At 41.1% G+C, this 12,037-nt stretch overlaps 1 protein-coding gene and 1 long non-coding RNA gene across 23 annotated transcripts in view; one reads left to right on the forward strand and one right to left on the reverse strand.

Moving 5' to 3' along the window:
* The window catches only part of NFASC (neurofascin), a 313,180-nt gene that overhangs the window by 11,841 nt on the left and 289,302 nt on the right, over nt 1-12,037 (reverse strand). For all 22 annotated transcript variants that reach the window (XM_053248157.1, XM_053248160.1, XM_053248158.1 and 19 more), the window contains 2 exons: nt 11,096-11,227; nt 6,477-6,546 (listed from right to left, as the gene is read on the reverse strand). In XM_053248157.1, coding sequence (XP_053104132.1) covers nt 6,477-6,546; nt 11,096-11,227 — 202 coding nt within the window. Of the gene's footprint in view, nt 1-6,476; nt 6,547-11,095; nt 11,228-12,037 lie in introns of those variants that run through there.
* On the forward strand, nt 1,002-9,319 carry LOC128324056 (uncharacterized). Its single transcript, XR_008306608.1, has 3 exons — nt 1,002-1,247; nt 4,415-4,561; nt 6,644-9,319. It is a non-coding gene; the product is annotated as an uncharacterized LOC128324056 (long non-coding RNA).

Genomic DNA, 12,037 nt, shown 5'->3' on the forward strand with positions numbered 1-12,037 from the left:
ATGTAAGTTTTGAGCAGCATACAAATGTGTTAAATAAATAAACATGTTGTTAAAGGGGGATCTTTCTTCTCTATTCCTTTCAGAGGGTTTTGGTGTACAACAAGTACTTGCATGTTGCTTTTGTCTGTCTAGCAAAAACATAAAACCTGTGTTTTGCAAGTATGGTTTACCTTGGTGTCCGAGAACAAAAGTGCATGTCAATTTCACAACCTCTAGCTTTGGTAAACAATTGAATCAGCGGCAAGAGGCGCTTACCATTGGGCAGAAAGGTTTGGTAGCGTAAAGAGGCACAAAGCAAAAATGGCAAAACCCAGGGATGTTAATCTGAAATTCTTCTAGGAAGCATTCAGATAACATGAAATCCAAGTCAGAATCTAGTCCCTTATGGGTTCTCCCCCACCCTCTCCCATGCTTCAGGCCAATGATGTTTCTAAGATACTTCCTGCTGACTTTGATTTTCCAAGGCTACTGTCCAGAGAATCACATAACTAAAACTCAGTGGACCCAATAGAATTGACTTTTCCTTCCCCAAAGGCAGCTCTTGCAGCACACAGCAAGATGTGGTGCAAGAGGGCTGCTGTTAAAAGCCAAAATGTTGGCAATGTTGCTGGCCATGCCAAAACCACTGGGCATTTCAAACATAGTTCTCTGGATCAGGGGCCCGAAAAGGGTAATTTTGTTGCTTTGTTAGTACATTAAGAATATGCGTAGATAAAATCATTAACACTTATATACAATTTAAAAGTGTTGTTAAAATGCGGGTCTTGCTTTATTAAAGTATTAAACAAGGGAAGTTCAAGTCAAACTGTTTTAGGGGCATCATGTTCAAGAGTTGCATGTGTTGGAATGAATATTGTGCTTGTGAAAGGTTTCGAAGAAACCTTCACTCTGAACCAGCAACATAAAACCTTCTATAGCTGCCAGCTTTTCCTTCACCATGCTTCCTTTGTTTTACAGCACAGCATGTGAAATCAGGTGTATCGTGCTTGTCAAGTACGAGGAGCACATCATACAAGTAGCTTACCTGAGAATATGGAAACACACAAAACCCCAATCCAGAGGACCCACTTTTAATGTAATCTACCTTCGCTTGTGCAGCTAGCTGATAGCAGCCGTTGCACATATGAGGATTAGTCACAGAAAAAGGGATCAAGTTGAGGCCATGACAATTCAATTGGTTGTGCTAATGACTCCAAATCTGCAGGCAAAATGCAACTCATTGGACACGCGGTGCCCGAAATCTCAAGGTAAGGAATATAAATGATTCTTTAATGGTGTTAGATGGAGGTTGGTGGTGGAGAGGCAGGGAAGGGGGACAGAGAATAAGGTGTGTTTCAGTGATGGAACTGCTAAAAGAAAAATCTGTGTGTGCCAGACCTTGGGGCAGTCCACAGTCCTACCTTTCAAGAGACCTTCATGGTCCATGTAGAAAGACAAGATGAAAAGGAGAAGAAAGAATGGGAATAAAACAGAGAGAGAAGCAGAAAGAGCCTGATCAGAGAGCGCAATGATGAGGTATGCAATTCAGGGGGCAGTGCTTCAAACACCATTGACTTTTGTTTTTCCTGAAGGAACTAACCACTTTATGATACCAAATGGAGTCAGCATCAGAAGAACACTCACATACTGTACTGCTGGGCGGGGACACAAAAATCTAATACACCAAAGTATGTATAGTATGGATTCCAAAAGCAAGTTATTTGCAGAACTATAGGGGGGGAAGGTGTATCCTCAAGGCTAGGTGGTGAGGAGACCAGTAGGATAGTAGTTGCTGTTAGCAGATTGAGCACCCATGTTACCATGTTGAAAGGCAGCTGAGCTGAACCAGGCACTGGGTCCGAAGGTCTGTGCTCACTCTCTCATGCCATCCTAGAGATATGAAGCAAAGCAAGCTCCTCATAGAAAGACAGCCTTCAGAGAAGGGAGGAGTTTGGTCTCCACTGAGCCATGGCTGAAAAAGGATAGCTCTGTAAATGGGAAACGGCTGCATTTATAAGTTATGTTTTCCTGTGGGAATATTGTAATGGATGAGTGGATTGCAAGCATGCTTTGGGAGGCAGGTACGCCTAATGGCTTTGCATTGAGTGTGCTGACGGGGAAGACAGACTTTTGTCATACATTACAAGGCACACACTCTGACACTCTGACACAGAGATTTTGCCTTTATATAGAAAAATGGGTGAAATAGCCTAGAAATGTGTTTGTTTTCTTTCAGTACTGCTTAGTGAACTCTGGGTAGTCACTCTGGAAGAATATGTGGTTGATTAGATTAGTCACCGCCAAGAACAGTAATCCTGTTTATCAAGTAAAAACTGTCGTCAAAACTAGCCCAGACCAGCCCTATCTTTAATGTACTGTATTTGCAGATAGCATGAAATGGTCACAAAACAGGTCCAGTGCAGGAATGGGCTTATTTAGGTGGAACCATGTGCCAGTAGCCATGGGGCAAAAAGGTTGAGTGTAAGCAACAGCACCACGTTATTAATCAGTGCCTGCTAATTCCTCACACTCACTATTGCCATGTTTTATAGAGGGACCACTGGTTTTGTATATCTTGAAATCGACACTGCAAGTTCCAATTTAGGCTAACTGGAGTCCAGTAATGCTATCTGAAAGTACATGGGGTAGAGTGGAGAGGACGTACAAGGTTGGACCCGATAGAGTGGGCTTAAGAGTTGTTTTAATATTGTAGTTCCAACTTATCCAGTTAGTTTCTTGGCTTCCTCTTTCTAGTCTAAACCACAGAGTAAGGCATAGCCACTGGGCCATAATGCTATTTAAGGATAAGGGCTTCCAAACTTCTTAGCTTAGCCTTTGCACAAGGAGATCATTATTCTGGCAGCAGCCTAGAAAGAAGCGACAGCATCTCTTAATTACAGGCTGCAGCAACGGGAACACTGCATGTACTGGGCACTAAGGATGTGAAGGGTATGATGAAAGCAGATCAGACATACTTCTATGAAATAGGAAGAGAACCAATAAAGAAAGCATGTCAGCTCAGATCCTGTCCATCTTTCAAATGCTAATGGTAGCTAAGCTTCCGCTGGCCTAACATCTCAATAGTTGTGAATCTTAATCAGCCAGCCATCCTTCTATGTTAGCTATTCAAGTTCACCTTCATTTCTGAATGCCTAAGGAAAGTGCCATTTCTCTAACAACCTGCACAAACTTGCGCAGTAGTTCTTTGGGGGTGGTGAGGGGAACAAGCACACAAATGCAGTTTTCAAGGCTCCAGTTTCTACTCCTATGCTAATAGCACACTTTGCCATCTTTAACTAAAGGTTGTTTTTCATCCAACCAGCTTACTGCTGTAGACAAATGTTCCTCTCACACCAGCTTCCATTGTCTTGAGTGGCTCTTTCTTGCTATCAAAATACCAAGATGTAATAATGAAGACTTTAACTAATGGTTTACGACAGACAGCTTTTAACATTAGGAGGAGTGGTGTCAACATAACTTGGATCCAACACATAGTTCTTCTGGCATAGGTTGAACATACAAGCTAAGAACTGAGACTCTTTCTTTAAAAAAGGAAGAAGAAGAAGAAGAATCCCAATTGTTATGGCTTATCTATATGTTTTTCAAGGACCTTCGAACTGCTTTATTAGAAAAGCAGTAGTACCACTTGCAAAGTTTCTGCTTCAATAGTGCTTTGGGGGCAGAAACGAAATATACATGAAAAACAATGTATATTAAAACCAAAATCTGATTATTAGCTCTTCAGAAAAAAGGCAGTTATTAGAGCAAGTGCCTTCTGTGCAAATAGCCTGCCAGAATTGCACTGTCAATGTGTGTGATTGAGGGGCACAATATGTGTGATTGTTTTAGGATCAAAGTTTTGGTGTCTGATAGAATTTTCTTAGAAAATTCTAAGATAGAAGTTCTACATCCACCATTCATGCTGTTTTGTTCCTTTGCCATACTAATATATTGGCTGATGTATTGCACACTGTTATGCACATTTGCACAAGTGCAGAAATTGAGCGAATGGAGGTGCAGGGCAGTGCAGCCATTATAAATGGCTGCACTGCTGTACAACTCCCCTTTTTGCACCTGTGCAATGTTTATGGTGCTTGCACAACAGTGCACTTGCGCAGATGTTACATTCCACTGCATGCATAATGGTGTGCAACAAGTCAGTCTTTGTCTCAACATTTGTATACATGCATACATCATGATATTCCAATTCTAGAGTAATGCAGAATGCTAGACTATAATTCTGACAATCATTTATATGAATTAAAATGAGTGCTTCCCAAGATATCTTATCTACACTTCAAATTACTTAATCAAGGTTACAAAAAGTGCTGTGCATGTGCATTTTTTTTAGCTGCATGAATGATAAATGCCTGATTAAAAAAGTAGATTTTGCCCACTTCTCTGAAATTCGTGTTAATAAATGTTTTCTTATTAGGGGTCCATTAACCTAGAGTGTTCACAATGACCATTATGGATTGGAATAGCAATTTCATCGCTTAAAAGCCTTTCGGAAGAGAGGGGAAAGACCAGTCACATGCCCCTGATGACCTCCATGAATAAGAGAGTGATTAAAGTTTGTTGGGTAAGTAGTATAACGAATGCCTCCTAAATGGCTATTGTGCCCTTTTAAGGAAAAAAACCACTGTTAAAATGCTGTGAGCACAGTGGCTGACATCCTTATACTGCATGCCTGCAGCTAAAAAAGGCACACGCACAGCACTATGCCCCTGCTTCTGAAGTATGAGTGCTTATATGTGGGGGAGCTAGTTTCACTGTTCCCCGCCGCTACTCTCAGAAGCACTCTGTGTGTCCTGGAAGTAGGTCTGAGGCTTCTGCAATCTGCAGGGACCTACTTCTGGGTTGCACAGAGCGCTACTGGGGCAGGGGGGATTTCAAAGACTGCCCCCCTATGCAGGAATACCTGCACTTTAGAAGCAGAGACATTAGAACTGTGTGCATGCCTTTTTTAACTGCACATGCGCAGTGTTAGTCAGGATGTCAGCCAGCAATTCCAACTTTCAGCATGCTCAGCCCTCAAACCACCACACTATTTTACTTCTACTCGCATGATTTTACCCTGCAAGATGTACACCTGATGCTTTTATCAAAGTTCTATAGGAAACTGCCATTCATGACCACAGATCTTGCTCTGTGTTTTAAATTCGTCCTGTTAGCGATGACATAATTCTGAGAACTATGGATATTTACATGGAGACCTATTTCTCAATCAAACTATAATCTGAGGAAAGACTCTTTTGCATTTGAAGAGTTGGACATTTTGTTTAATAGCACAAAGCAAGGCGCTAATGCGCCAAAGAGCAGGTTTGCTCTAGCTTGCACATATTAGCAAAATATGATTAATTTAGCCAGTGCTAGCAGCATTACCTGTTTCCATTCCTTGGAAGTTATGAGGAAACAAATCTAAACCATGACTGCAGGACCCATCTGTGAACAGCCAAAGAAGACACCTTGCTTTGGGAAGCTGAGAGAAAAAGTGGCTGCTGTCCTTAAAGGGATGCTGTTGAGCATAATGGGGGTGGAAGCAGTGGTCCCTCTAATTTTTTTCATCTCTGTGCGGAATGGGTTTTGTTCTGGGTAGCAGTACCAAGGCACTGTGTACACACATGCATTCAGAGTGGGACCTTCTGCAACCTGAGTGGGATCTAAAATTAATGCAGCATTTAGGCTATTCTGGATCCTCTAGAAACAATTCTTGACTGTGAAGTCTATTCGAGGATTTTGGGGAAATGCAATATTGTTTTTGAGATCCAACCTGAGAAATATTTGGTTATCCCATTTCTGGACAGTGGATGGCCAGAGAATGAGGAAGACAAGTACCTGAAAAATGCTTAGAATGCCTACAAACATTCTAATCTGTGTGAACAAAGAAAGTGCCAGAAGTTGTCATCTCTCCCACAGTACTGAGGGGTTTTTTTAAATCTGCTGTGGTGGTTTCCACTGAAGCAAAATCTATACAGAAAACTCAGGAGGGAGTGAATTCTCACTAATCACATTCTATTACCCTTTCAAATTTTTAAGGAAGTTAGAACCAGTCTATGGAGATAGATAAATCATGTGGTGCAGCCTTCTAGGGACTATACCATTGCAGACCGCAGGGAACAGACTGTATTTTTGAATGTCATCTCTGTGTTTTAAAAAAAGGCCATCACTATCTGCACATGGAACAATAGCACAAGGATAGGCTATAACCCACTCCCTGATGTTCTAGTTTCCCAGGAAGAGGTCACCTGCAGCCCAACGCTCTACAGTTCTCAGAACTGTGTACCACGTGATTTATTGCACATGTGAATCAGCCCTTTATTTTCTTTTGCAGAGATCTTAGAGACAGCAGGGGGACAAGAGGCGATAGAAAATGTAAATTTATGAGAATGTGGTACTTTGGTGATTGTTGAACTGACAAAGGAGCAATTTGTAATTTTGCTCCTTTGGGTAGTAGGAGAGAAGAGCTTAGAATACATAACAAGCAGGGAACGTACCTGTAATCGAACGACCCATTATCTACCTTCTGGTCATCAGGGTCCAGAGGCACATCTTTATTTTCTCGCACTGTGAAGATGCATGCAAATAATTAAAAAAGGAAAATGAATGGGCTGTGTTTCATGTATTTAAATTTACAAATATTTGCTCTTTTGGTTGGTAATAGATCTGTCCTGATGAGACCAGAGGAGAAGAATATGAAGTAAGAAGAAGAATTGACATGGAAGTGATTTGAGCCTGGCCTTAGATAAAACAGAGCCGTTGGCAAATGTACTTGTGAAGTCATTATTGACTACTTCATGTTTGTAATCTCCAAATATTGGTCTATTACATGAGAATAGCTTTGTTAGAGAGATAAGAATCAAATTAAGCATGGGCCATTGGATAAATGTGATGCACAGAAAAACTCAGACCCAGCAGGGCTCTGCTGCAGGTTCTCTTAAAATACTTTCTGCTGCCACTGCAGCATTTATCATAATTTCCACCTAGAATACTGGGCTAAAAAATGTCATGCTAGTTGGAAACTGGAGAGAGAAGCTGAAATAAATCGCTGATACTCTAGAAATGTATATGGCATTTAGAATTGTTGAGAAACTGCCCCATGAGCTCAGACTAATACAAAATACAGTAGGCCCATGTGTCTTATTTTTATCATTATTGTTTCTGTAGTGGTTGGATGTTAAAATCCTTAAAAAGCAAACATTTGCTATCTGTTACCATGAATGGAGATCTCTGCTAAGTAATAAAAAAGAAGAGTGCAATATTAGAAGACTATGCCGTGCAATTGTTAACTAAAGTATGGCTACTTAATTTCAAATAGTATAAAATAATATTTAATATTATTGGTGCACCATAACAGTATTTGCAATAAATTTAAAAAGATATGTGCAAACTATGTATTTTTAAGACAGCTACCATATTTTGAGATACGGTTCTGCAGATAACCAAGTTCTGCAGGATAACCAGCTACGGACACACTTGCACACTTTAGCTTGCTGTTTTAACTGAGAATGAGAACCTTGCTCAGGGCTGATGCCTGGTTTTGGAGGGCCCAGGGGCAAAGCTCTCTATTGGCCCCTCCACTGGGCCCTGGTAGGCAGGGGTCGGGACAAATACTTCTGCTCCCAGCACTACCATGGCTAGAATGGCAACACCATTTTTAGACTTCCCAGATTGTGCCGTGGCTATGTCAGGGGGTTGGAGCCTAAAACGATGGTGCTTCTATGCCAGCCACGTGGACAGTGGGGCTGAAAGTAGGGGTGAGCATCCACTGCTGCCCAGTAAGCTTTCCACGGCCTGCCTGGCAGGCTAACTAAGTGAGAGAGAAAGAGAGTACCTAACTAGGTACTCTCAGCACTGCTGGACTGGCAGCACCATATGCCCTGGCCCCCTGACATAGTTGGCCTCCACTCCAACCACAGCAGCACCCAGAAGCAATGTTTCGAGGCAGGGACCCAGTGGCAGGTGGAGTGGGGCAGACATCAGCCACAGTGAGCAAAGTGTCGGAAAAGGACTATGGGGCAAGGAAGTGAAACAGGAGTACCCCTAGCAGCTGGGCAACATTAGAAGGGAGGAGGTCTCAAACAGCTCTTGCAGTAAAAAAAAGAGACTCATTATTTCTTGCCATGCTATTTGATTGCCTCTCTCTTAATGTCTGCACAAGATACCCATGAGTATGCTGTACCTGGACAATGCCTGGAAATGTAGCCAGAAGTCACCCACTCTCATTTATACAGTTAATTCTAATCCTTCTTATTGTAATTGTAAGGAAAGACTGTGAGAAGCCATTAGACTGCTCTCTTCCATTACAGTGCACTTGACATAGCAACATTGGGTCATACATGAAAGATTGCTAAATGTCATATTCATTCTTCAGAAAATAACTAAAAACCCTGTATGCGTGGGATTTAGTGATTCCAGATAAATTAAAATAAATGAAATAAAAGCCTCAATGTATCCAAAATATAAATGTTTGTGAAACACTGGATGCCATTTCTAAATTATGTCGATCACTTTAGGAGAAAGTAAATTAGACCAGAAAGCCTAAAAACCAGAAACCCCTGCTAACTTGGCAAGGAGGCAACTTTAAATGTGGTGATTCTCTTTATTTAGCCAGGGGGAGAGTAACTGGCCCTATCCACCCCCCAGCACAGTACTTCCAGTGACTATTGCTGGTGACTGTCTTATCTTTCTTTTTCGATTGTGAGCCCTTTGGGGACAGGGAGCCATCTTATTCATTCATTCATTCATTCATTCATTCATTCTCTGTGTAAACCACCCTGAGCCATTTTTGGAAGGGCGGTATAAAAATCGAATATATGAATAATAATAAATAAAAGTAATTTTTATAATATTTTAAGGATTATATATTATAAAGAATTGTAAGTTATACTTTGTATTTCATTTGAATTGTATTTGTTAGGATATTTTTTGCAGTGTGAGATGTCTATATTTATGTTACATAATTATAAAAGAACAATTTTAATATGTTGATGATGATAATTTCATTGGCTGACTTCCTAATGAACTGAAAGTGCTGTGCAAGAAGTGCCGGTGCTGGTTATCCAACTAACACAACACTGGCATGCACATGGTACTTATTTGTTTTTAACTGTAATGTATTACATTGAAAATATAAAATAAAAAGTTTAGAGAAATGAGATGAAATAGATGCAACACAGAAAATGTGTGATCAGATCTTCTGGCTTCTTTTCTAAAACATAAAAGCAATTGTATAGGGTGTTCAATTTCAGTGGGAGGAGTTCAGTTAGATAGGGCACTTAGCCCACTTTCCCCCTGTGCTAGTATTCCAATAAAAATGGCAGCCCTTCCCCAATTATTAGCTCCGGGTGGGTGCGTGGGTGGGATGTTATGTGCTGAAGAAGGGGATAATTAATTTGGGTGACAATAGTAATGTTAAGAAACTAGGTATGCTAAGCAGAATTTTGCTTTGTATCAATCAGTAACAAGTGAAAAAGGCTATGGGTGAATGAGGAAAGCATGGAGGTTTTAGGGACATACCAGCTATTTGGGACTGATGAGAAGCCAAGCAAGCCTACTCCCCATGGCATAAGGAAGGCATCTCCTGATGATGTGGAAAGATGGATATGATCCCTGAGAAGGACAGATGACATGCAGCCAAGGCCTGACCCCATTGGAGTGACCTGGCCCAGAAGAAACCTTGGAGGTTTCCAGCTGCTGAGTTAGAAAGTCTCTTCACCCCATCTTCCAGAAGGGGGGTGATCAGGAGAAGATTGGACCAGGAAGGCCCTCCTCACAATCTGGCTATAAAGGAAATGGCATTTTGGCAGAAAACCAGAGAAACCATTGGAACCAGGGGATAAGTGTGCAGAAGCATCCCTTCCATTTGGTACCAGCTGATTCTGGCACTCAGGCCAAGTAAGCTTGTAAGTGAAGTAAGTGTGTGTGTGTGTGTGTGTGTGTGTGTGTGTGTGCTTGAAGCTGCAGAGCTAGAGGTTTTGATTTTAGTGCTGCTTTCTGTTCAGTGGATTGTTATTCTCATATTATTTGGACACTCTGCATTGCGTGTTTCTTGTCATACTTAATAAAAGTCATATGAAAGGTGTCACTCTTAAACAGGTTGTTCAGTGATTTCTCCTTTCTGAGGGTCTTGCTGTGAGGTCAGCCCAACCCCACATAACAAAACAATACAGGTACCTGTTTTGCATTTATATTTCCCCCTCAATGGGACTTTTAGCAGCTTTTAGGGGTTGGGATGGGAAGAGAGAGAGTTGTGACTGGGAAAGGGCATGGCGGGGGGAGGGTCAAACCATACCCTACAGCATCCATCTCCCAACCCACCACTTCTTTCCCACCCAAATCTTTTGCTTTTTTGTTTTTGCTTTTTAAAGTGAAGAGACCTGTTCGCAAATTGTCTGCATCATGTCTGGCTTGCCCCTAAAATGTGAATAGTCCTCATGCTGTGTACTTAATGGAGGGCCTGATTTCTTTTGGGAATAAAGATGCAGATTACCATTAAATGTTAGCCCTTATTTTAGCCCTTTAACTTTTAGCTTGTCATTCTCATGCCCTGGGATGAGAGTGTACAGCTCACTGTTGCAAGTCCCCTGCCAGAATCATTTATGCTTCTTTCAAGATCTAGCTGCAAGACCTCTTGAGCTCAGAAGTTTTTAGATCTTCAGAGACAACATGGGGGTAATCATATAACCATAGTGTACAGTACAAAAAATACGTTGGAAGAAGTAGAATGCTTCACCCCCAAGCCCCTTCCCCATTAAAAAAAAAAATTAATGAGATTCTGGAAAAATGTTCTTTTACAAATGCTGAATGTGTTGGCTTCTTCAATAAATGTGAGGTCAAGTCTTAACAAAGGTAATGGGATGCGGCATTACCTCCTACCTAGCAGAAGTCCTCCTTGCCTGGCCTTTAATTAGATTAATTCTTTCTTGTGCCACAGATGTTCCGAATGTGTAGGAATAAATCTTTCAGTAGAGCAGATTTATTCCTAAATGTTCTGAACATCCGTGTCATGGGGACAACTGTGATGAACATCAGAAGATCCAATTAGACTCAGGATAAAATACTTTAAAAAAAAGAAAAGGAAAAGAAAACACCAATAGACAGTTATTTCTCTTACCTGGATATTTCCCTCCTCTGCTTCTCTTAATGAAGCAAACTATCAGCAAAATCAGGACCAGGAGAGCGATGGCACACATCAGTCCAATAAACCAACCCTGAGTTGCAATGTCCCCTTGGTTCTTAGTATATGCTAGTAGGAGGAAGAGAAAAGTTAAGAGATACCCACACAGGGGGATTGATGGAAACAAAAACAAATCAAGGCAATTGCATTATCCTAGTTCCAACCATTCACAACCTTTATATTCTGAGACTGATCTCTCTCTCTATGCCCATATTCCTGCCATGTGTAGGGGTTGGGGGGGGAAGGGGGAGAGACAGACAGACAGATCTTGGATTTGAGACATTGTGTTGAGCCATTTTCTGTTTCCCACCACATCACAAACCAAGATTCTAATAGGCAATGCCAGGTAAAAGGTAGCAGTGGAAAAGAAAAATAAACATATATATTGCCGAACAAAGCAAGTTATAATAATAAAAAAAGAAAAAGCAGAAGAAGCTGGGTAACAGAGTTGATCTTTCATTTACAGAAATGGAAAACAGTGTGGGTGGTACCTCAAAGTGTGAAAATCCTCCAAGAAGCAACGGATGGCTTATATCTATCTGGCACAGAGTTAGAACACACCAGTAAGTTCAAGTGACATCCCAACACATTATGCAGTTCCCTGAAAACTGCAAGTGGCAACAAAACTAGGACTCCCCACTTACATTATAAACACAGTTCAGAAACGAATGTAGTATTCGTTTGATTTATATTTCGGCGTGCACTTATTCAAAGCCCTTGGTGGGGTAATGATACTTTTACTAGCAGGTGTCACACTTGTGCCCCTCCATTCATTTAAAACTGGCCAATCAACATCTAATATTATTAATAACAATCGTGTTAACAACAACACATATTTTACAGAAATTCAGAAAGATGTTGGTGAAACTCTGGAGAATG

Source organism: Hemicordylus capensis, chromosome 4, assembly GCF_027244095.1.
Source record: "Hemicordylus capensis ecotype Gifberg chromosome 4, rHemCap1.1.pri, whole genome shotgun sequence".
Lineage (NCBI taxonomy): Eukaryota > Metazoa > Chordata > Lepidosauria > Squamata > Cordylidae > Hemicordylus > Hemicordylus capensis.